At 48.5% G+C, this 25,380-nt stretch overlaps 1 protein-coding gene across 1 annotated transcript in view; it reads right to left on the bottom strand.

The window, feature by feature from the left end:
* Positions 1 to 10,783: 10,783 nt before the first annotated feature.
* Positions 10,784 to 25,380, bottom strand: part of LOC138368930 (proteoglycan 4-like) — a 74,611-nt gene continuing 60,014 nt past the window's right edge. Inside the window, exon 3 of the mRNA XM_069331654.1 lies at positions 10,784 to 13,523. Within this exon, the coding sequence (XP_069187755.1) occupies positions 10,784 to 13,523 (2,740 nt within the window). The remainder of the gene's footprint in view (positions 13,524 to 25,380) is intronic.

The following is a 25,380-nucleotide window of genomic DNA, read 5'->3' on the forward strand; positions in this document are numbered from 1 at the left end:
AGCAACAGAAAGCAGCGAGTCACTGTGAGGGGTGAGGTCTCAGATTGGCGAGACGTCACCCGTGGAGTCCCGCTGGGTTCAGTCCTTGGACCTATACTGTTTCTGATAAATGTAAATGATCTCCCAGGGGGTATAGAATCGTTCCTCTCATTGTTTACTGATGATTCAAAATTTATGAGGAGGATTAAAACAGAGGTTGATAGTAGGAGGCTACAAGATGACCTAGACAGACTGAATAAATGGTCCAATAAATGGCTACAAAAGTTCAACCCGAGTAAATGCAAGGTAATGAAACTAAGCAGTGGAAACAGGAGGCCAAACACAGGATAGCGAATTGAAAATGAAGTACTTCATACAACGGACAGAGAGAAAAATCTAGGAGTTGATATCACGCCTGACCTGTCACCTGAAGCCCACATAATAAGAATTACATCTATGGTATACGCGAGGCTGGCTAACATCAGAACAGCCTTCAGGAACCTGTGTAAGGAATCATTAAGAACCTTGTACACCGCATATGTAAGACTAATCCTGGAGTATGCGGCCCCCAGCATGGAGCCCGTACCTTGCCAAGCACACGACGAAGCTGGAAAAAGTTCAGAGGTATGTAACTAGGCTAGTGCCAGAACTAATAAGCATAATTTATGAGGAAAGGCTGTGTGAGATGCACCTCACGACACTGAAAGACAGAAGAGTAAGGGGAGATATGATCACAACTTACGAAATCCTCAGGGCTATTGACTGGGTAGACAAGGATAAACTATTCAACACTGGTGGTATACGAACAAGAGGACACAGGTGGAAACTGAGTACCCAAATGAGCCACAGAGACGTTAGAAATAACTTTTTCAGTGTCAGGGTAGTTGAATGCATTGGGCAGTGATGTGGTGCAGGCTGACTCCATACAGTTTTAAATGTAGATATGATAGTGCCCAGTAGGCTCAGGAATCTGTACACCAGTTGATTGACGGTTGAGAGGAGGGACCAAAGAACCAAAGCTCAACCCCCGCAAGCACAGTTAGGTGAGTACACACACACACACACACACACACACACACACACACACACACACACACACACACACACACACACACACACACTTGTGGGGAAAGAGTGAAAATGGATATAGGAAAGTGAGCTTCAAGTTTATGTTTTCAAACATCGATGGGATTACCAATAATGCAAGTGAACTGGCAGAAAGGGTACAAGAAGAGAACCCAGATGTAACCCAGATGTAGGACTCACGGAAACAAAATTGTCAGGAGTCATAACAGAGGGTGTGTTTCCAAAGGACTACCATATAGTGAGGAAAGAGAGGGAAGGGAGAGGAGGTGGAGTAGTGGCCCTGCTGATAAGGAAGGACTGGAGTTTTGATGAGATGGAAATTCCGGGCTGTGACGGGTTCAGAGTTTACATAACAGAAACTATGACAGCGGGTGGACCTAAGATAATAGTTGCGGTCATTTACAACCCTCCCCATAACGACAGAAGACCTAGACAAGAGTTTGATAGGAACAACATGGCAACCAAAAATATAATATAGAGAGCAACTTCAGTTCCCTGCAGGAATCACTCCAGACTCTAAATCATGGGTGATTTCAAACATTGGAAAGATAGACTTTCTAGAATAGTGACCCCACATGGAGGTGAAGATGCATGGAGAGCTAAACTCTTGGAAGTAGCAACAAGGAACTTTCTGAGCCAGCACGTCAGAGAACCCACAAGAACGAGAGGTAATGACGAACCAGCTGGTCTCGACCTGATATTCACATTGAATGAATCAGAAATAAGGGAAGTCAAATTTGAAGCCCTAATAGGAATGAGTGACCCCAGTGTATTGATATTTGAGTATTTGGTAGAGGTAGGAGTTACATATCCAATGATGGGATTGGAAAGGGAAAAGACTAAATTACCGAAGAGGAAAATATGATGAGATGAGGAACTTCCTAAGGGGAATACCATGGGAAACAGAACTCAGAGAGAAGACTGTGCAGGATTATGTCATCCAGAAGTGCCAGGAAGCTGCAGATAAGTTTATCCCAGTCCAAAAGGAGATAAAACAAAAACAACAGAAGAATCCATGATTCAACCAGGAATGTAAGATACCGAAGCAATTGAGTAAAAGAACATGGAGAAACTACAGGAATAACAGAGCACCAGAGAGCAGAGTGAGATACCAGAGGGCCAGGAATGAGTACCTCAGAGTGAGGAGAGAATCAGAGACAGTATGAAAATGACATTGCGAGTAAAGCCAAGACCCAACCAAAACTGTTCCACAGCGACATCAGGAGGAAAGCAGCAGTGAAGGAACAAGTGATGAAACTGAGAAAAGGGGAGAACAGATACACAAAGAATGACATGGAGGTGTGTGAAGAGCTCAACAGGAGATTCCAGGAGGTCTTCAAAGAAGAACAAGTAGAAGCCCTTTCACTAAATGAGGCAAACCAAGCAACCTTGGAAGAATTTGACCTCACCAGTGATGAGGTCAAAAGGAAGCTGTTGTAGCTGAATGTGACAAAGGCTGTTGGGCCTGACAAAATCTCACCATGGATATTAAAAGAAGATGCAGAGGCACTAAGTGTGCCACTCTCTATGGTGTATAACAGGTCACTGGAAACACAAGACCTACCGGAAAGTTGGAAGACGGCTAATGTAGACCAAATATGCAAAAAAGGTGACAGGCAAGAGGCACTGAACTATAGGCCAGTTTCCCTAACTTATATAACATGCAAGGTGATGTGATATACCACCAACATGGGTTCAGAGATGGTAAATCGTGCCTCACAGGTTTAATAGAATTCTATGACCAAGCAACAAAAATTAGGCAAGAAAGAGAAGGGTGGGCAGACTGCATTTTCTTGGACTGTCAGAAAGCCTTTCACACAGTACCCCATAAAAGGCTGTTACAAAAGTTGGAGCAACAGGCAAGAGTAAAAGGTAAGGTGCTCCAGTGGATAAGAGAGTATCTAAGCAACGGGAAACAGCTAGTAACTGTGAGGGGAGAGACATCAGAATGGCGAGATGTCACCAGCGGTGTCCCACAGGGCTCTGTACTTGGTCCCATCCTGTTTCTAATATATGTAAATGAACTTCCAAAGCGTATAGACTCGCTCCTCTCAATGTTTGCTGATGATGCCAAAATTATGAGAAGAATCAAGACAGATGAAGATAGACTGAGACTACAGGATGACATGGACAAACTGGAGGAATGGTCTAGAAAATGGCTGCTTAAGTTCAACTCAGGAATGTGTAAAGTAATGAAATTAAGCGAAGGGAGCAGAAGGCTGTATATAAAGTACCATCTGAGAGGTGAAATCCTGCAAGAATCAAATAGAGAGAAAGATCTGGGAGTTGATATCACACCGAACCTGTTCCCAGAGGCCCACATCAAAAGGATATCATCAGCGGCATATGCTAGGTTGGTCAACATAAGAACTGCCTTTAGAAACATGTGTAAGGAATCGTTCAGGACCCTGTATACCACCTAAGTTAGACCAATCCTGGAATATGCAGCTCCAGCCTGGAGTCCATATCTAGTTAAACACAAGACAAAGTTAGAGACGATTCAGCGTTATGCCACCAGACTTGTCCCGGAACTGAGAGCTATGAGCTACGAGGAAAGACTGAAGGAGCTGATAATCACATCCCTGGAAAACAGAAAAGTAAGGGGAGACATGATAACCACCTACACAATTCTCAGGGGAATTAACAGGGTGGACAAAGCCAAACTCTTCAGCGCGGGTGGAATACAAACAAGGGGACACAGGTGGAAACTTTGTACCCAAATGAGCCACAGAGACATTCGAAAGTTTTTCAGTGTCAGAGTAGTTAGTAAATGGAATGCATTAGGGAGTGATGTGTTGGAGGCTGACTATATACACAGTTTCAAATGTAGATATGATAGAACCCAGTAGGCTCAGGAATCTGTACACCAGTTGATTGACAGTTGAGAGGCGGGACCAAAAAGACAAAGCTCAACTCCTGCAAGTACAAAATATTGAGTACAAATAGATGAGTACGCACACATCCCCAGGGAGGTGCCCGTAGCAGCTGTGTAGTTCCCTTTGTACCTATTGACTGCTAGATGAACTAGAACATCAGGGCGAAAGAGACTCTCCTCATTTGTTTCTGCCTCGGCCGAAAATCGAACCTGGGCCTTTAGGACTATATACATGACCCTCGAACGCTTTCCACTCAGCCACTAGGCCCCATGAACTGTGTGTGTGTACTCACCTTTTTGTGCTTGCAGGATCGAGCATTGACTCTTGGATCCCGCCTTTCCAGCTATCGGTTGTTTACAGCAATAACTACTGTCCCATTTCCCTATCATACCTAGTTTTAAAAGTATGAATAGTATTTGCTTCCACAACCTGTTCCCCAAGTGCATTCCATTTTTCCGCTACTCTCACGCTAAAAGAAAACTTCCTAACATCTCTGTGACTCATCTGAGTTTCCAGTTTCCACCCATGTCCCCTCGTTCTGCTATTATTACGTGTGAACATTAGGGAGCCAGTCGGCCGAGCGGACAGCACACTGGACTTGTGATCCTGTGGTCCTGGGTTCGATCCCAGGCGCCGGCGAGAAACAATGGGCAGTTTCTTTCACCTTATGCCCCTGTTACCTAGCAGTAAAAATAGGTACCTGGGTGTTAATCAGCTGTCACGGGCTGCTTCCTGGGGGTGGAGGCCTGGTCGAGGACCGGGCCGCGGGGACACTAAAAGAAAAGCCCCGAAATCATCTCAAGATAACCTCAAGATAAGAGATCATATCTCCTCTCTCCCTTCTTTTCTCTAGTGTCGTAAGGTTCAATTCCTGCAGACGCTCTTCATATCCCATCCCTCGTAACTCTGGGACAAGCCTCGTCGCAAAACCTCTGAACCTTCTCCAGTTTCTTTATGTGATTCTTCAGGTGGGGGCTCCATGATGGCGCGGCATACTCTAAGACGGGTCTCACGTAGGCAGTGTAAAGCGCCCTAAAAGCCTCCTCATTTAGGTTTCTGAATGAAGTTCTAATTTTCTCCAGTGTAGAGTACGCTGCTGTCGTTATCCTATTTATATGTGCCTCAGGAGTTAGATTAGGTGTCACATCAACTCCCAGGTCTCTTTCTCGAATCGTTACAGGTAGGCTGTTCCCCTTCATTGTGTACTGTCCCTTTGGTCTCCTATCACCTGATCCCATTTCCATAACTTTACATTTACTGGTGTTAAACTCCAGTAGCCATTTCCCTGACCATCTCTGCAACCTGTTCAAGTCCTCTTGGAGGATTCTACAGTCCTCGTCTGTCACAACTCTTCTCATTAATTTTGCGTCATCCGCAAACATTGACATGTATGATTCCACTCCTGTAAACATGTCATTTACGTAAATTAGAAAGAGGATTGGTCCCAGCACCGATCCTCGAGGTACTCCACTTGTTACTGTTCGCCAGTTCGACTTCTCGCCCCTTACCATTACCCTCTGGCTCCTTCCTGTTAGGTAGTTCTTCACCCATACTAGGGCCTTTCCGCTTACTCCTGCCTGCCTCTCAAGTTTGTATAGCAGTCTCATGTGCGGTACTGTATCAAAGGCCTTTTGGCAGTCAAGAAATATGCAGTCTGCCCAGCCTTCTCTGTCCTGCCTTATCCTTGTTACTTTATCATAGAATTCTAAAAGGTTTGTTAGGCATGATTTCCCTGTCCAGAACCCATGTTGGTGCTTGTTTACAAACCCAATGCTCTCCAGGTGCTCAACAAGTCTTAGCCTAATTATTCTTTCAAGTATTTTGCAGGGGATGCTTGTCCGTGATACGGGTCTGTAGTTAAGTGCCTCCTCCCTATCACCTTTCTTGAAAATCGGTACGACATTTGCCTCCTTCCAGCAACTTGGCAATTCTCCCAACATAAGTGACTCATTAAAGATCATTGCCAGTGTGTGTTTGTGTGTGTGTATGTTTGTGTGTGTGTGTGTGTGTGTGTGTGTGTGTGTGTGTGTGTGTGTGTGTGTGTGTGTGTGTGTGTGTACTCACCTTTTTGTACTCACCTATTTGTGCTTGCGGGGTTTGAACTTTGGCTCTTTGGTCCCGCCTCTCAACTGTCAATCAACTGGTGTGTGTGTGTGTGTGTGTGTGTGTGTGTGTGTGTGTGTGTGTGTGTGTGTGTGTGTGTGTGTGTGTGTGTGTGTGTGTGTGTGTGTACTCACCTATTTGTACTCACCTATTTGTGCTTGCGGGTGTTGAGCTTTGGCTCTTTGGTCCCGCCTCTCAACTGTCAATCAACTGGTGTACAGATTCCTGAGCCTACTGGGCTCTATCATATCTACATTTAAAACTGTGTATGGAGTCAGCCTCCACCACATCACTGCCTAATGCATTCCATCTGTTAACTACTCTGACACTGAAAAAGTTCCTTCTAACGTCTCTGTGGCTCATGTGGGTACTCAGTTTCCACCTGTGTCCCCATGTTCGCTTCCCACCAGTGTTGAATAGTTTATCCTTGTTTACCCGGTTGATTCCTCTGAGGATTTTGTAGGTTATGATCATGTCTCCCCTTACTCTTCTGTCTTCCAGTGTCGTAAGGTGCATTTCCCGCAGCCTTTCCTCGTAACTCATGCCTCTTATTTCTGGGGCTAGTCTAGTGGCATACCTTTGGACTTTTTCCAGTTTCGTCGTGTGCTTGACAAGGTACGGGCTCCATGCTGGAGCCGCATACTCTAGGATTGGTCTGACATATGTGGTGTACAAGATTCTGAATGATTCCTTACACAGGTTCCTGAACGCTGTTCTGATGTTAGCCAGCCTTGCATATGCCGCAGACGTTATTCTTTTTATGTGGGCTTCAGGAGACAGGTTTGGTGTGATATCAACTCCTAGATCTTTCTCTCTGTTCGTTTCATTAAGTACTTCATCTCCTATTCTGTATCCTGTGTCTGGCCTCCTATTTCCACTGCATAGTTTCATTACTTTGCATTTACTCGGGTTGAACTTCAACAGCCATTTGTTGGACCATTCACTCAGTCTAGGTCATCTTGTAGCCTCCTACAACCTCAGTTTCAATCCTCCTCATAATTTTTGCATCATCTTCAAACATTGAGAGAAACGATTCTATACCCTCTGGGAGATCATTTACATATATCAGAAACAGTATAGGTCCAAGGACTGACCCCTGCGGGACTCCACTCGTAACGTCTCGCCAATCTGAGACCTCACCCCTCACATTGACTCGTTGTCTCCTATTGCTTAGGTACTCCTGGATCCAACGGAGTACCTTCCCTTTCACTCCAGCCTGCATCTCCAACTTTTTCACTAGCCTCTTGTGTGGCACTGTATCAAAGGATTTCTGACAATCCAAAAATATGCAGTCTGCCCACCCTTCTCTTTCTTGCCTTATTTTTGTTGCCTGGTAGTAGAATTCAAGTAACCCTGTGAGGCAGGACCTGCCATCCCTGAACCCATGTTGATGCTGTGTTACAAAGTTCTTTCGCTCCAGGTGCTCCACTAGCTTTCTTCGCACAATCTTCTCCATCAGCTTGCATGGTATGCAGGTTAGGGACACTGGCCTGTAATTCAGTGCCTCCTGTCTATCCCCTTTCTTGTATATCGGGACTACGTTAGCTGGTTTCCAAATTTCTGGCAGTTCCCCTGTTGCCAGTGATTTGTTATACACTATGGAGAGTGGGAGGCACAGTTCTTCTGCTCCTTCCTTTAGTATCCAAGGGGAGATTCCATCTGGGCCTATAGCCTTTGTCACATCCAACTCTAGTAAACACTTCCTTACTTCCCCGCTGGTAATCTCAAACTCTTCCAGTGTTTCCTGGTTAGCTATTCCCTCTCTTATCTCTGGGATTTCTCCTTGCTCTAAGGTGAAGACCTCTTGGAATTTCTTATTCAGTTCCTCACATACTTCCTTTTTGTTTGTAGTGAATCCTTCTGCCCCTATCCTTAATTTCATAACCTGTTCCTTTACTGTTGTTTTTCTCCTGATGTGGCTATGCAGCAATTTAGGCTGAGTCTTTGCCTTGCTTGCGTGTGTGTGTGTGTGTGTGTGTGTGTGTGTTTACTAGTTGTGTTTTTACGGGGGTTGAGCTTTGCTCTTTCGGCCCGCCTCTCAACTGTCAATCAACTGTTTACTAACTACTTTTTTTTTTTTTTTTTTTTTTTCTCCACACCACACACACACACACCCCAGGAAGCAGCCCGTGACAGCTGACTAACTCCCAGGTACCTATTTACTGCTAGGTAACAGGGGCACTTAGGGTGAAAGAAACTTTGCCCATTTGTTTCTGCCTCGTGCGGGAATCGAACCCGCGCCACAGAATTACGAGTCCTGCGCGCTATCCACCAGGCTACGAGGCCCCCTGTGTGTGTGTGTGTGTGTGTGTGTGTGTGTGTGTGTGTGTGTGTGTGTGTGTGCGTGTGTGTGTGTGTGTGCGTGTGTGTGTGTGTGTGTGTTATTGTGACCCACATATAGCCTCATGATATAGGCCCCGCCCCAAAATGACAGTTATTCCTCACTTGTTCTTGGAGAGGATCCAGGTGAATGTCATATTATATGTTGGCAGAAGAGGAACCACCATTGGATATTACAAAAAGAGGCCTTCAGGCTATATGAGCAACTTTATAGAAGCAGGATGAGAGGTCGACAGTCTGAGGATTTCCCCAAGGGAGGGGGATGACGTCATCACTAGTGGCATGTCGTGTGCGGAGCTGACGTCATCACTAGTGGCATGTCGTGTGCAGAGTTGACGTCATCGCTAGTGATGTGGCGTGTGGAGAGATGACGTCATCGCTAGTTGTGTGGCGTGTGCAGAGATGACGTCATCACTAGTGGTGTGGCGTGTAGTGATGTGGCGTGTGCAGAGATGACGTCAGCGCTAGTTGTGTGGCGTGTGCAAAGCTGACGTCATCGCTAGTTGTGTGGCGTGTGCAGAGCTGACGTCATCGCTAGTTGTGTGGCGTGTGCAGAGCTGACGTCATCACTAGTTGTGTGGCGTGTGCAGAGCTGACGTCATCGCTAGTTGTGTGGCGTGTGCAGAGCTGACGTCATCGCTAGTTGTGTGGCGTGTGCAGAGCTGACGTCATCACTAGTTGTGTGGCGTGTGCAGAGCTGACGTCATCGCTAGTTGTGTGGCGTGTGCGGAGCTGACGTCATCGCTAGTTGTGTGGCGTGTGCAGAGCTGACGTCATCGCTAGTTGTGTGGCGTGTGCACAGCTGACGTCATCACTAGTTGTGTGGCGTGTGCAGAGCTGACGTCATCGCTAGTTGTGTGGCGTGTGCAGAGCTGACGTCATCACTAGTTGTGTGGCGTGTGCAGAGCTGACGTCATCGCTAGTTGTGTGGCGTGTGCAGAGCTGACGTCATCGCTAGTTGTGTGGCGTGTGCAGAGCTGACGTCATCGCTAGTTGTGTGGCGTGTGCAGAGCTGACGTCATCACTAGTTGTGTGGCGTGTGCAGAGATGACGTCATCACTAGTGGTGTGGCGTGTGCAGAGATGACGTCATCACTAGTGGTGTGGCGTGTGCAGAGCTGACGTCATCGCTAGTGATGCGGCGTGTGCAGAGTTGACGTCATCGCTAGTGATGCGGCGTGTGCAGAGATGACGTCATCACTAGTGGTGTGGCGTGTGCAGAGATGACGTCATCACTAGTGGTGTGGCGTGTGCAGAGTTGACGTCATCACTAGTGATGCGGCGTGTGCAGAGATGACGTCATCACTAGTGGTGTGGCGTGTGCAGAGTTGACGTCATCGCTAGTGGTGTGGCGTGTGCAGAGATGACGTCATCACTAGTTGTGTGGCGTGTGCAGTGGGTTTGCGACTTCACTTGGCAGTGAGGAGTCAAGGAGAACACGCACTTCGTTGCTTCTGAGAAAGGAACATATTTTGTCATTTTGGTGAGGTATCTGCAGGGATCTGCGAAGGAAGTATGTGCTCTGAGCAAGAGAAGCACGATTTGTGGCATTCAACTCGACTTGTGGTGACCTGGATGGCGGTCTGAAGGCAATGGGTGATCGTACCCTTGTAGTCCACTTTGGAAGACCCGAGATCAGTTTATCCTTGAAGATAATCTGTTGACATGTAGACAGAGTTGGTGCCTGTGTATTGATCCCACACTCAGAGTATAGAGAAGTCGACAGTCACTGTCGAATGAAAAATTTGTAGGCGATCTGGAAGAGGTAAACTCCAAGCGCCATCTTGACATTGGGAAGCAAACATCGTCATTCCTGCCATTTTGAGGTAAAAGCCTTTTGATTAACACAGGTTTGGCCTGTGCAGAGAGGGTTAGTGCCCAGTAATCTTATATTGATGTTTAGATATAAAAATTAGTCACGCATGTAGTGATAATAAAATGATTTAAGAAAGTTAAGATGAAGTAGCATGATGGAGGCGAGAGTGACACGTGCTCGCTCAACGGTGATCAATAGGTAATGCACGACTGCAGGTGGAGAGGTTCAGTGTGGACTCGCCCAGAGGGGGGAGTGCCCTTCGTGGTGAGGGCCAGCTGATGACGTAGAGTGCTGGGGCCAGATTCACGAAAGCACTTACGCAAGCTCTTACGAACGTGTACATCTTTCCTCAATCTTTGACGGCTTTGGTTACATTTATTAAACCATTTACAAGCATGAAAACTTCCCATTCAATTGTTGATATTGTTATAAACAGCCTCCTGGTGCCTCGGAGCTCATTAACTATTTAATAATTGGAAACAAAGCCGCCAAAGATTGAGAAAAGATGTACAGGTTCGTAAGTGTTTGCGTAAGTGGTTTCGTGAATCTGGGCCCAGGGGTTTATTTTATTACTTCAGAATTGTTTATGGAAAGAGATTATTTTGTTGTTGTACACTTGCAGGGTCGTGTATGGTAGTTGCAGGGTCGTGTATGGTAGTTGCAGGGTCGTGTACGGTAGTTGCAGGGTCGTGTATGGTAGTTGCAGGGTCGTGTATGGTAGTTGCAGGGTCGTGTATGGTAGTTGCAGGGTCGTGTACGGTAGTTGCAGGGTCGTGTACGGTAGTTGCAGGGTCGTGTATGGTAGTTGCAGGGTCGTGTACGGTAGTTGCAGGGTCGTGTATGGTAGTTGCAGGGTCGTGTACGGTAGTTGCAGGGTCGAGTATGGTAGGTGCTGGGTCGAGTATGGTAGTTGCAGGGTCGTGTACGGTAGTTGCAGGGTCGTGTATGGTAGTTGCAGGGTCGTGTATGGTAGTTGCAGGGTCGAGTATGGTAGTTGCAGGGTCGAGTATGGTAGTTGCAGGGTCGAGTATGGAAGTTGCAGGGTCGAGTATGGAAGTTGCAGGGTCGTGTACGGTAGTTGCAGGGTCGAGTATGGTAGTTGCAGGGTCGTGTATGGTAGTTGCAGGGTCGTGTACGGTAGTTGCAGGGTCGTGTATGGTAGTTGCAGGGTCGTGTACGGTAGTTGCAGGGTCGAGTATGGTAGGTGCTGGGTCGAGTATGGTAGTTGCAGGGTCGTGTACGGTAGTTGCTGGGTCGTGTATGGTAGTTGCAGGGTCGTGTATGGTAGTTGCAGGGTCGAGTATGGTAGTTGCAGGGTCGAGTATGGTAGTTGCAGGGTCGAGTATGGTAGTTGCAGGGTCGAGTATGGAAGTTGCAGGGTCGAGTATGGAAGTTGCAGGGTCGTGTACGGTAGTTGCAGGGTCGAGTATGGTAGTTGCAGGGTCGAGTATGGTAGTTGCAGGGTCGTGTATGGTAGTTGCAGGGTCGAGTATGGTAGTTGCAGGGTCGTGTATGGTAGTTGCAGGGTCGAGTATGGTAGTTGCAGGGTCGAGTATGGTAGTTGCAGGGTCGAGTATGGTAGTTGCAGGGTCGAGTATGGTAGTTGCAGGGTCGAGTATGGAAGTTGCAGGGTCGTGTACGGTAGTTGCAGGGTCGTGTATGGTAGTTGCAGGGTCGTGTATGGTAGTTGCAGGGTCGAGTATGGTAGTTGCAGGGTCGAGTATGGTAGTTGCAGGGTCGAGTATGGAAGTTGCAGGGTCGAGTATGGAAGTTGCAGGGTCGTGTACGGTAGTTGCAGGGTCGAGTATGGTAGTTGTAGGGTCGAGTATGGTAGTTGCAGGGTCGTGTATGGTAGTTGCAGGGTCGAGTATGGTAGTTGCAGGGTCGTGTATGGTAGTTGCAGGGTCGAGTATAGTAGTTGCAGGGTCGTGTACGGTAGTTGCAGGGTCGAGTATGGTAGTTGCAGGGTCGAGTATGGTAGTTGCAGGGTCGAGTATGGTAGTTGCAGGGTCGTGTACGGTAGTTGCAGGGTCGAGTATGGTAGTTGCAGGGTGGAGTATGGTAGTTGCAGAGTCGAGTATGGTAGTTGCAGGGTCGTGTACGGTAGTTGCAGGGTCGTGTATGGTAGTTGCAGGGTCGAGTATGGACGTTGCAGGGTCGTGTACGGTAGTTGCAGGGTCGAGTATGGTAGTTGCAGGGTCATGTACGGTAGTTGCAGGGTCGAGTATGGTAGTTGCAGGGTCAAGTATGGTAGCTGCAGGGTCGTGTATGGTAGCTGCAGGGTCGAGTATGGTAGTTGCAGGGTAGTGTATGGTAGTTGCAGGGTCGTGTATGGTAGTTGCAGGGTCGTGTACGGTAGTTGCAGGGTCGAGTATGGTAGTTGCAGGGTCGTGTACGGTAGTTGCAGGGTCGAGTATGGTAGTTGCAGGATCGAGTATGGTAGCTGTAGGGTCGTGTATGGTAGCTGCAGGGTCGAGTATGGTAGCTGCAGGGTCGAGTATGGTAGTTGCAGGGTCGTGTATGGTAGTTGCAGCGTCGAGTATGGTAGTTGCAGGGTCGTGTACGGTAGTAGCAGGGTCGTGTATGGTAGTTGCAGGGTCGTGTACGGTAGTTGCAGGGTCGTGTATGGTAGTTGCAGGGTCGTGTATGGTAGTTGCAGGGTCGTGTATGGTAGTTGCAGGGTCGAGTATGGTAGTTGCAGGGTCGTGTACGGTAGTTGCAGGGTCGTGTATGGTAGTTGCAGGGTCGTGTACGGTAGTTGCAGGGTCGTGTATGGTAGTTGCAGGGTCGTGTATGGTAGTTGCAGGGTCGAGTATGGTAGTTGCAGGGTCGTGTACGGTAGTTGCAGGGTCGTGTACGGTAGTTGCAGGGTCGAGTACGGTAGTTGCAGGGTCGTGTACGGTAGTTGCAGGGTCGTGTATGGTAGTTGCAGGGTCGTGTATGGTAGTTGCAGGGTCGATATGGTAGTTGCAGGTTCGTGTATGGTAGTTGCAGGGTCGTGTATGGTAGTTGCAGGGTCGTGTACGGAAGTTGCAGGGTCGTGTACGGTAGTTGCAGGGTCGTGTACGGAAGTTGCAGGGTCGTGTACGGAAGTTGCAGGGTCGAGTATGGTAGTTGCAGGGTCGAGTATGGTAGTTGCAGGGTCGTGTACGGAAGTTGCAGGGTCGAGTATGGTAGTTGCAGGGTCGAGTATGGTAGTTGCAGGGTCGAGTATGGTAGTTGCAGGGTCGAGTATGGTAGTTGCAGGGTCGAGTATGGTAGTTGCAGGGTCGAGTATGGTAGTTGCAGGGTCGTGTACGGAAGTTGCAGGGTCGAGTATGGTAGCTGCAGGGTCGAGTATGGTAGTTGCAGGGTCGAGTATGGTAGTTGCAGGGTCGAGTATGGTAGTTGCAGGATCGAGTATGGTAGTTGCAGGGTCGAGTATGGTAGTTGCAGGGTCGTGTATGGTAGTTGCAGGGTCGAGTATGGTAGTTGCAGGGTCGAGTATGGTAGTTGCAGGGTCGAGTATGGTAGTTGCAGGGTCGAGTATGGTAGTTGCAGGGTCGAGTATGGTAGTTGCAGCTTCGGGAATGGGAGCTGTAAGAAATTTACATTCATTCGAGAACCAATTGAGGGATGACTCTACTGTTGGTTTACAAGAATATTAATCGGCAAGGAGGAAGCTTGTCTGATCACCAGGGAGATTACTCTACAAAACGATATATATTTGGAGGATCATTTGGCCATCTGTGTTTGTGAGAAGAATTTATTATGTTGGTGTAATTGACGCATTGAATAGAGGTGATGTGGGGAAATCTTCTGGTGATTGATTTGATTATTTTAAGAAACTGTATTAAATTATATTTATTACTTCTAAGTATTATGGACGACTACATTTCATAATTTATTGCCATCAATAAATCTCCCTTCACAGATTTTTTTGGGTGGGTCATACTTTTAATTTTACCATAATTAAACAGTAGATATAATTATTAATGAGCTATAACATCAAACTACAATAGAAAGAACATTTAAAAGGGCCTAAGCTGTTTCAGTTGTGTTGACTACTCATCTAACATCAGACACAGTCCTCCACATGTAGTCCGTCCTGGACCTGTATCAATGGCGGCTGTTGGTCCTTGTTATGTCCAGCTCAACTATGTCTCATGTGGTCACACTCACCTGGGGATACTGTAAACCGTAATATCTGATGACTACATATATATACAGGTGTTGACTACATATATATACAACATAAACTATTATAATAATGAGGCATACCATTGTGGATGGTGTTATCGTCCCTTGTAATGATTTATTCAAGCCACAGAAAATAATTGGCAAACTAATCTGAGACAATTGACAAACCGAACTGGCACTTTCCTTAGTCATGCGAGTTGCATAGTTACACTGCATTCTTGGACTTGCTGTAAGTAAATTTCTGTCGTGGCAGTGGGAGTTTCTCTCGGGAGCTCTAGTTACCATTTAATATGGCTGCCTCTGCCTGCTTCCTCCTCCTCCCTCTCCCGAGGAGGCTTACAATCGAGATTCGGGAATAAGAATCGGTTTAAGGTCAAATCTAACTATTAACTATATTTTAATTTAGTATATTCATTTTATTGTGTAACCACCCTCTGAGACCAGTGTATCTTATATTGCAACATTAGTTAAATGAATTTTGTGACGGAGACTGAGCGTAGCGGCCGTTCCCATTCTCTGTAATCGTTTTATGACTAATATTACAGTGTGGGTTGGTGGTGTTGTCGTCGTTGTCCCTCTTTTTACGGACAACCCAACCCACAACTCGGTAGAGTGCTTATACCTCATTAGGAGATCACACTAGGCGCTTCTGGCTCTTGGAGAGGGGCTCAACGTCACACGTTTAGGGGATGCGGCTCCAACACTTAGCCTCGTTGTCACGTGCACACACCCACTCGAGCCGCTGTGACTCCCCACTCTCTCCTTATGTGATATGATCTCCTCAATCCCCTTTGACTTACTAATTTTCCATCCTACCCTGTCCACAACGGTGGTTCTTGGTTCTTTCTCTCTCTCTCTTCCTTTACTATTTCCTGGGAAGCCTCACTAGGACAAGGGCAAACACCAGCAAATTTGGATACATTTACTGGACAAAGCACATACACAATACATACACACATATAATAATAATGAATCCTATACTCTATAATATTACAATCAGGTTGCACTCCAACACCATCAGAACTCTATCATCAGCTTATCAAGTGGTATCCTATCTCCTGGTTCACCACCGGATACTATCAACATCCTCAAGTAAATCAAGTCTACATACACTGTTGCACTATCAGCAAAAGAATATATATATATATCTATAAACATGTACGAAGAAAATCAGCATTTGAAGGCAATAACATATATCAGTTTAAATGTTCCTTGATACACAACAATGATCAATCGATCACTCTATCAGTCCTAGAACACATACATCTGTAGGCAATCCAGCCTACGGTTGTAACTCTAAACTTCAGTATAAAACACTCCTTGACATAAGAATGCAAACAATCACCCACCTCTCACTGCGTCTTGCACGCTAATGACAACCAAACACTCGATTACCTCCCTACAAGTAATCATTTAGAACCTCCCTTCCACATCTGGAAGTTCACTACCCTGATCTCTTCAGGTTCTTCCGGGTTTAACTACTAGGATCCTCTGCAGCTCCTCCAGGTTGCTACCATGAAATTCTCCTTGAGCAACTACGGTGCTACACCCTTCTGCTAGGTTCCTCCACAGCTCTCTTGGCTGCTACACCATGAAGTTCCCTTGAACAACTATGGTGCTTCACCACCTCTACAGAAGCACGTGACCCTCCTCTTCACTGCTTCTCCTCACAGCTCGAGGTCCTCTCCTCCACTAGCTTGGAGTCTCATCAACTACTCCCTCTGTGCTGGCTTCGAAGTTCTCAGCAACTTCTTCCCCAAAGAGAAACCTGCAACCCATCGACACTCCAATAAAAATGTTTCCCCTTTAACACATAAACAAAAATCACCACACAATATTTTTGCATCCAACCTCTATCTGCTCTCTACATACAGTGAGAGTGGACTCCCCCGTTGGGCGGGTCCATGCTCCACCTCGCCTGGCGGGCCTCACACTGGGAGGGTCCTCCAGCCGGGCTCCCTCTGTTGCCTGCCAGTGCTCAGAGGAGACAGATGTCGCTCCATGTTCCTCCCTCTCCACTCTCTTATTTCAGGCTTTCTGCCTTATCAAAACATGTCTAACTTATCAATAAACATTGCTACTGTCGCTGGGCACACGACCAACTACAAGCAATCACTATGAACTGGCTTAAATCGAGCTTACCACAGATTGTCTAGTCGAGGGCGCTCTCCCTCTGACGGCGTCTGATCAGGGTGCTTTCACAGCCCACGAAAATGTCTCTGGGCGGCTTAATACTCTCCTCGCCGTCCAGGACTTGAGACCACAACGTTCCCAGCTCGATTCCACAGCTGGGACGTCTGCACACTTCTCTTCTCTTGGAGATATATCACTAGGGGTCCCTCTCTGACAGGAGCTCACACAGCGCAGCTTCCCCTCGCGATGTCTGGTACTCAAGTGAGGTCAAAGCCCTCCAGAAGCGAGCCTCGTGCCTCCAGCAAAATGTCCACATCTCCTAGCCAGTCATTTATCTATTTCCTTACTTACTGCCCATAATCTTAAACTGTTCATTGAATCCAACAAACTATTTTACATCTGTATTACCCCCTCCCCGTTCAGCTCGTTGTCGCCGTGTGGGGGCTTAGTGGGCGGCTGCCGGAGTGTGATGCTCCTTGGGACAGTCCTCTGTCCTTTTCTAGCCTTGTGCTCCTGCTGCTGTCCTCTCCACTTCTGCTGGGCATCTTTTCCTTTTCCTTCTGTTTCGTTTTTCTCCCCCCTCTTCTCCTATCTGCTTGCCGTTTCCTGCCGACCTTTTGCTCGTTCTGGTTCTTCCCTTGGACTTCTTCTATTTTGACGCCCAGGTGCTTGAGGAGGCATACTCTTGCACCCGTAGAACTGCAGTACCCGACGTCGAGAGCGAGGGGAACCTTTTATTGTCAATCCCCACTTCGTCACTGAACCCGATCTCGACAGACTGTCGGTTTCTTAAGGTGGCGTTTGTGGGGCGTATACTCACGACGCACCCCTAGGAGGCCCCGACAAGATCGGCGATAGCTTCTTGTTGGGTGTCCTGCCTCTAATTGTGGCTCCATGGTGGGTGTGGGGGCACATTCGTGAGTGAATTCTTCTTTTCGTCAAGATGATAACCCCTGTTTCGGCTTCTTCTGGTTTACCTTCTCAGGCTCGTGGGGTGGGCGACCAAGCCCCCGAGTCGGTCCGTATTGGAAGACCGGGCTCTGTAGCCTCCGCTGCATTGGGCCCCGACCTTGCTCCTCCTTTGGCCTCTCTGACTCCTTCCTCTGGCTCCCCTCCCTCTGTGGTTGGGTCGAGCCCCAAGCCCCCAGTGGTGACTACCTCGTCCCCTTGCGCGGCTCCTTCTCTAGTTGTAACTACTGCGCCTTTTAACCCCTCTCTCTCTGGGGGTTCTCACCGCCGTCCTCGTCACGGCCGCCCTCGCTCGATTCCTTCCAGTTCTGCTACCTATCAAGCCTTGTTTGGTCCCGCCTCGTGGGCCAAATATTTGGATCTCCTCCCTCTTGATTCTGCGCCTCCTGACGATTTCTCCCTCCATCGACATCTCATTGATTCCGTGGATGCCTCCATTACTTTCAACCCCACTCGTCTCGGTACACGTGTCGTTGCTGCTCCTTCTCAGGATGCTGCTTCCCGCTTGGCTGCCTTATCCTGCCTTGGCGAGACCCCCGTTCGGGTCTCGAAGAACGCTCAGTTGAATGCCAGTGTTGGCACTATTTTGCTCCCGCCCCATGTTGCGACCGGTGTTTGGGACCTGCGCGACTGCCACGACGATATTCGACATATCCTCGCTGCCCAGGGCCATTCTATTCTCCAGGTGGACACGTTTACTCGTCCCCCTCGTGGGTGTCGCCGTCAACCCCTCCGGGTTGTGAAGATTACCTTTGATGGTAGGACTCTTCCACCCTCTGTCATTCTTGCTGGTGCCAGGTGCTCTGTCCAGAAGTACATTCCTTCTCCTAGGCTCTGCAACAAGTGCTGGAGGTTTGGGCATGGTGCCCTCCGCTGCTCCGGGACTGTCTCTCTCTGTCCTTTGTGTGGTGGCGAAGGTCACTCTAAGTCGGAGTGCGCTTCTCCCCAGGCTCGTTGCCTCAACTGCGGTGAGGCCCATCCTACCTTCTCCCGTGCGTGTGTCCATTACAAGCTTGAGGCAGCCGTCCTCAACTTGAAGCACTGGGAGCGTTTATTTTTTCCTGAGGCGAGGCGCCAGGTTCGCCGGCTCCCGCCTTATGCTAATATCTCTTATGCTCGCGTGTTGCGCTCTTCCTCTCTTCGTCCTTCCCTCCTTCCTCAGACTCACAACCGTTTCCGGGCCTTGGACCCTGATGCGCCCACTGCCCCCTCCTCTGTCCCTTTGGGTTCTCTCCCGAAGGATCCTCCTCCTGGTCCTCTGTCTGGGGTTCCCCTTCCTTCTACCCGGTCTGTCGTGTCTTCTGTGTCTTCTTCCTCGTCCCCCTCCGATCCTCCTTCCCATCCTCTTCCTCCATCTATCGGCTCTCCCCACCGCCTGTCGGTGCGGGCGGATGTCCATCGCTCTCCTAACGGCCGTCGTGTGTGCTCTCGTTCGGCTTCTCCTGTTGAGACACTGGAATCCGTTGCCCGGTACGTAGTTGCTGGGACACCGGTCTCTTTAAGTCAGAAGCGTAAGCCTGGCTCCTCTCCTTCCTCTTCCCCGGCGGGTAAGAAGGCTTCGCTTTCTTCCTCAGCTCCTCCTTCTGGCTCTGTTGCTCCTTCCCCTTCCGTTTCAGTGCTTGCGCCCCCTGTTCCTGCTATGGAGGTTTCTTTGGCCCCTGCTTCCCTTTCGGTTGCTGCTCTTGCTGGGGTGCGCTCCCCTCTTTCTACTCCCCCTCTTCCTGCTGCTGTCCTTGACTGCTCCTCTCCGTTGTCTCCTCCTCTTCCTCCTCCTCCTCCTCCTCCGGACCCTGCCCGCCCACCTCTGATCTGTTCTCCCGTTTCCTTCCCTCCGTCTTTGCTCAGTTTACCCATGCCCCCTAACCCTGACTTTGCTGACCCTGATCCCGACCCTGATATTCTTTAACGTGCTCTGTTGCTCTTTCGCCTTTGTTTCTTCCTTGTTCTCTGTTTTTGTCCTTTCTCTTCTCGTCGTTGTCCATTCTTCAATGGAACGTTCGAGGTTATTACGCCAATTTCCTCGAACTCCAGCTTCTGATTTCGCGGTTTTCGCCCCTTTGTGTCTGTCTCCAGGAGCCAATGCTTGGTGCTCGTCCTGGTCGTTTTCATGGCTATTCCTTTCTCTCCCCCCCCCCCCAGCCATTGCTGGGGCTTCTAATTCTTCTGCTCTCTTGATTCGGGCTGATGTTCCCTTTGTTCCTTTACTTTTTCCTTCGCCTCTCCATTGTTCTGCTGCTCGTATCTTTGTGGGGAAATGGTACACAGTTTGTTCCATTTATCTCCCCCCGAGTGTCCCGCTCTCTCTTCCTGATTTGAAACACCTCCTAGACTCCTTGCCGGAGCCTGTGCTCCTGCTGGGTGACTTCAATTGTCGTCATTCTCTTTGGGGTGACGTTCTGACGAATACCCGGGGTCGCCTCCTTGAGCCGTTTCTCCTCTCTTCTTCCCTGTCTCTTCTGAATTCTGGGGAGCCCACTCATTTGGACTCTCGGACTCGCACCCTTTCTTGTCTTGATCTTTCTCTCTGCTCTTCTTCTCTTTACTTAGATTTCACGTGGCAGGTTCTTGATGACCTCCATGGAAGTGATCATTTCCCCATCCTTGTTTCCTTTTTCTCTTTTCGCCCTTCCCTCTCTTTCCCTAGGTGGCAATTTGCTAAGGCGGACTGGACCCTATTTTCCCTCAGAGCTACTCTCTCTGACCTCTCCCTTCTGCCCCTCTCTCGCGCTCTCCTCCTTTTTCATGACACTGTCTTCAACGCTGCCCTCCGCTCTATTCCTCGCTCTTCCTCTCGGGGTCCACGGAAGTGCGTTCCCTGGTGGAATGCGGACTGTGCTCGGGCTGTCCGCTGTAAGCATGCAGCCTGGAAGAGGCACCGCCGTAGGCAGACGACCGATTCTTTTCTTTTCTTTCGGAAAGCAAGTGCGGTGGCCCGTAGGGCCATCCGTACGGCTAAACGTGAATGTTGGGCATCTTATGTCTCAACAATTACGTCCGAAACCCCTCTGGCCCAGATCTGGAAGCGTATCCGCAAGATAGCGGGTAAGTTCGTTCCCAATGTTTCACCGGTCCTTCACCTCCATGATACTCTTGTGGCGGACCCGTTGCAGGTCGCTTCCGAACTGGGTTCCCACTTTTCTTCTGTTAGCTCTGGTCTTCATCTTCCCCAATCTTTCCTTCTTCGTAAACCTGTCCTTGAGTCTCGTCCTTTAGATTTCTGCACTCATCTTCAGCTTCCCTATAATGATCCCTTCTCTCTCTCTGAACTTCGTTCTGCCCTGGCCCTCTGCGGTTCTACGGCGGCGGGCTCCGATGGTATTCATTATGAGATGCTTCGCCATCTCCCTCCGAGCACGTCTCAGTATTTACTGAGTCTGTATAATCGGATCTGGGAGTCGTCGTCAGTCCCTGAGGACTGGCTCGATGCCGTTGTCCTCCCTGTTCGCAAACCGGGGTCTCTGGGTACTTCCCCTAAGGACTTTCGCCCTATTGCTCTCACAAGTTGTGTCTGCAAACTCTCTGAACGTATGGTTAACGTTCGTCTGATGTGGTTCCTGGAACACCATCACCTCCTCTCCCCTTCTCAATTTGGTTTCCGCAAGTGCCGCAGCACGACAGATGTCCTGGTGAACTTGGAGGTCTATATTCGTTCTGCTTTTGCTGCGAAGACCTCCGTTGTTGCCGTCCTTTTTGACCTAGAAAAGGCTTACGACACCACTTGGCGTTATCATATCCTATCTCAACTTCATTCTTTTGGCCTTCGTGGTCATCTCCCTCTCTTTCTCCGCAGCTTCCTCTCTCGTCGTTCCTTTCGGGTGCGCCTTGGTACCGCTCTCTCTCCCTCTTTTCAGCAATACGAAGGTGTGCCCCAGGGTAGTGTTCTGAGCACTACTCTTTTTCTGGTTGCCCTCAATGGTCTTCTTTCCTCTCTTCCTTCTGGTGTCTTCTCCGCTCTCTATGTCGATGATCTTACCCTTTGTTGTCAGGGTGATGATTCGCCTCTCCTTCAACGCCGGCTTCAACTTGCAATTGATGCCGTGTCGTCTTGGGCCACAGGTCATGGCTTCAAGTTCTCTACTTCTAAGACTTGTGCCATGACTTTTACGCGGAAACGGGTTGTTCTTCGTCCCTCTTTGTCACTTTATGGTCATCCCCTTGAATATAAAGATTCCGCGAAGCTTTCGGGGTTATTCCTTGACACTCGTTTGTCTTGGTCTCCCCATATCTCTTACCTCCGTGTTGAGTGCTCTAAGGCCCTTACCCTCCTTCGGGTCTTGTCCCATACTTCTTGGGGGGCAGATAGGCGCACTCTCCTTGCTTTACATTCCTCTCTCGTCCTGTCTAAGCTCGATTATGGTTGCCCTGCTTACTCGTCTGCTTCTCCTTCTACTCTTCGCCGTCTTGATGCTTTGCACCATACTGGGTTGCGCCTCAGTTCTGGTGCCTTTCGTTCGACTCCCATCCTTAGCTTGTATGTTGACACTGGCTTCCTGTCTCTCCAGGACCGCCGTGATCGCTACTGTCTTCGCTATCTTGCGCGGTCCTTGCAACATCCTTCCTCTCGCCTCTGTCGTGCTTTAACTTTTACCCCTCCTGCGGTTCCTGTTCCTCTTCACCACCTCCCTCTTTCTGTCCGGTTATCTCGCCTACAGGATTCTCTTTCCGTTCGTATTTCTGATGTTTCTCCTCGTGTTGTTCCTTCTTTGCCCCCGTGGAGGGTCCCTCTTCCGCGGTTTTGTACATCCTTGACCCGTATCACTAAAGCTTTTACCCCTCCTACGGTTCTAAAACGCCTTTTCCTCGAGCACTTTTCTTCTCACTCCCGCTCTGTTTCTGTCTTCACCGATGGGTCTAAGTCAGCGGACGGTGTTGGCTACTCTGTTGTTTTTCCTGATCGCACTTATATGTGTCGCTTGCCTCCGGAGACTAGCATCTTTACAGCGGAACTTTATGCTATTCTCTATGCTCTTCGTCTCCTGCTTTCTCGTTGTCAGTCTTCCTTTGTGGTTGTTGTTGACTCTCGTAGTGCCCTCATGGCTCTCGGGTCCTTTAATCCGGTTCATCCAGTAGTTGTCGAGATCCAGCATTGGCTGTTTCTCGTTCACAGTAAATTTAAGTCGGTTGAGTTTTGTTGGGTTCCCAGCCATATTGGTGTGTCTTTAAATGAGCGTGCGGATGCTGCTGCCAAGGAAGCTGTCCGCTCGTGTCCCATCTCTCGCAAAGGCATTCCGTATTCCGACTTTTACCCGGTTATCCATTCCTCAGTCCTTACCCGTTGGCAGGCTTCTTGGTTGTCTGTTACTGGTAACAAGCTACGTACTCTTAAATGTTGTGTTTCCTCGTGGCCGTCCTCCTTCCACCGTAACCGGCGGTGGGAAACAGCTCTGGCGAGGTTGCGTATTGGCCATACTCGCTTAACCCATGGTCACTTGATGGAGCGCCGCCCTGCTCCTTATTGTCCTAGTAGCATTGTCCCTCTTACGGTCGTGCATGTCCTTCTTGAATGTCCTGACTTCCAGGACGAGCGTGTGTCTTGCTTTCCAACCGCCCCTCGCGGTCACCTGTCCCTCGATAGAATTCTTGGTGACTCGGATACTTTTGATATCGTTTGCCTTATGCGTTTTTGTTCTCGTATTGGCATCCTTGGTGATATTTAGCGCCCTCTGATTATTTTGCGTATTTGATGGTGCTACATAGCCTTCCCGGTTTGGTGCCTTCTTTTGATAATTACTTACTTACTTTATATTATGTGTGTTCCTAACAAATGTTGACCCATGAAACTGTGTGGTATTGATGACGACTTTTGAATCAGTGTGATATTTATATATATTTTAATGACATAATTTATTGAACCCATGTTTTACTAAATTCTGGACATGATTGTGACCAAAAGAAGAGCTGCAGGTTGGGTACCCCGTCTAAAACACCATCTAATCAATATTTTTTTATTTTCTTGTGTGTGTGTGTGTGTGTGTGTGTGTGTGTGTGTGTGTGTGTGTGTGTGTGTGTGTGTGTGTGAGTGTGTGTGATAAATGTTTGTCTGATAGGCAATTTTGTTTGCTCTTGTTCCTGTGAGGGCTCTGATTGAGATAAATATTCTGACCTGTGGACCGGACAATAAAGAGAAACTAAGGAAACTCTGAAGGAGGACACCTGAGTTGATGAGAGAAGGGTAAGTCACCGTGTGCACAGTTCATGGATGTGAACACGTGACAACAGGTGGTTACTGAGCCCCAGTTCCCATCTTAGTGACGTTAATCCCTTTCGCCACAATTTGGTACGATTCTCTACTGCGCGGTTTGACAGTACAATGTCAGAGGAACTAGCAGCACATGAGAGTGTCTGCTCTGCTTGTGTTTTTATTTTCACTCTGTGATAACTTTAGGGTGCCCCTGCCTGGAAGATCTTCACCAATTTACAGTTGTGATATATTGGAGGCTCTGTCAGGGACAAACCTAAAAAATAATTGTAACAGTTGTTATAAAATTGGGGGTCTGTGTCTGGAAGGAGAACTATCACTCCCACATCCAGTGTCCGAGAGTACAACTATCACTCCCACAGCTTGTGTCCCAGAGTACAACGATCATTCCCACAGCCAGTGTCCGAGAGTAGAACTATCATTCCCACAGTCAGTGTCCGAGAGTAGAACTATCACTCCCACAGCCAGTGTCCGAGAGTCAAACTATAGCTCCCACAGCTTGTGTCCGAGACTAGAACTATCACTCCCACAGCAAGTGTCTGCAAGAAGAACTATCACACCCACAGCAAGTGTCCGAGAGTGGAACTATCACTCCCACAGCCAGTATCCGAGAGTAGAACTATTACTACCAATGCCAGTTTCTGAGAGTAGAACTATCACTTCCACAGCCATTGTCCGAGAGTAGAACTATCACTCCCACAGCCGTTGTCCGATAGTGGAAATATAACCCCCACAGCTAGTGTCCGAGAGTAGAACTATCTCTCCCACAGCTAGTGTCCGAGAGTAGAACTATCTCTCCCACACCTAGTGCCCGAGAGTAGAACTATCACTCCCACAGCCAGTGTCCGAGAGTAGAACTATCACACCCACAGCCAATGTCCGAGAGGAGAACTATCACACCCACAGCCAATGTCCGAGAGTGGAACTAACCCTCCCACAGCCAGTGTCCGAGAGTAGAACTATCACTCCCACAGCCAGTATCCGAGAGTAGAACTATTACACCCACAGCCAATGTCCGAGAGTGGAACTAACCCTCCCACAGCCAGTGTCCGTGAGTTGAAGTATTACTTCCAGAGCCAGTGTCCGAGAGTAGAACCATTACTGCCACAGCCAGTGTCCGAGAGTAGAACTATTACTTCCACAGCCAGTGTACGAGAGTAGAACTATCACTCCCACAGCCAGTGTCCGAGAGTAGAACTATCACTCCCAAAGCTTGTGTCAGAGAGTAGAACTATCACTCCAACAGCCAGTATCCGAGAGTAGAACTATCACTCCCAAAGCTTGTGTTAGAGAGTAGAACTATCACTCCCACAGCCAGTATCCGAGAGTAGAACTATCTCTTCCACAGCCAGTGTCCGAGAGTAGAACTATCACTCACACAGCCTGTGACTGAGAGTAGAATTATCTCTCCCAAAGCCGTTGTCCGAGAGTAGAATTATCACTCCAACAGCCAGTGTCTGAGAGTAGAACTATCACTTCCACAGCCAGTGTCCGAGAGTAGAACTATCACTCCCACAGCCTGTGTCCAAGAGTAGAACTATCACTCCCACAGCCAATGTCCGAGAGAAGAACTATCACACCCACAGCCAGTGTCCTAGAGTGGAACTATCACTCCCACAGCCAGGGTCTGAGAGCAGAACTATCACCCACACAGCCAGTGTCCGAAAGTAGAACTATCATTCCCACAGCCAGTGTCCGAAA

The sequence above is a fragment of the Procambarus clarkii genome, chromosome 26, assembly GCF_040958095.1.
Source record: "Procambarus clarkii isolate CNS0578487 chromosome 26, FALCON_Pclarkii_2.0, whole genome shotgun sequence".
NCBI lineage: Eukaryota > Metazoa > Arthropoda > Malacostraca > Decapoda > Cambaridae > Procambarus > Procambarus clarkii.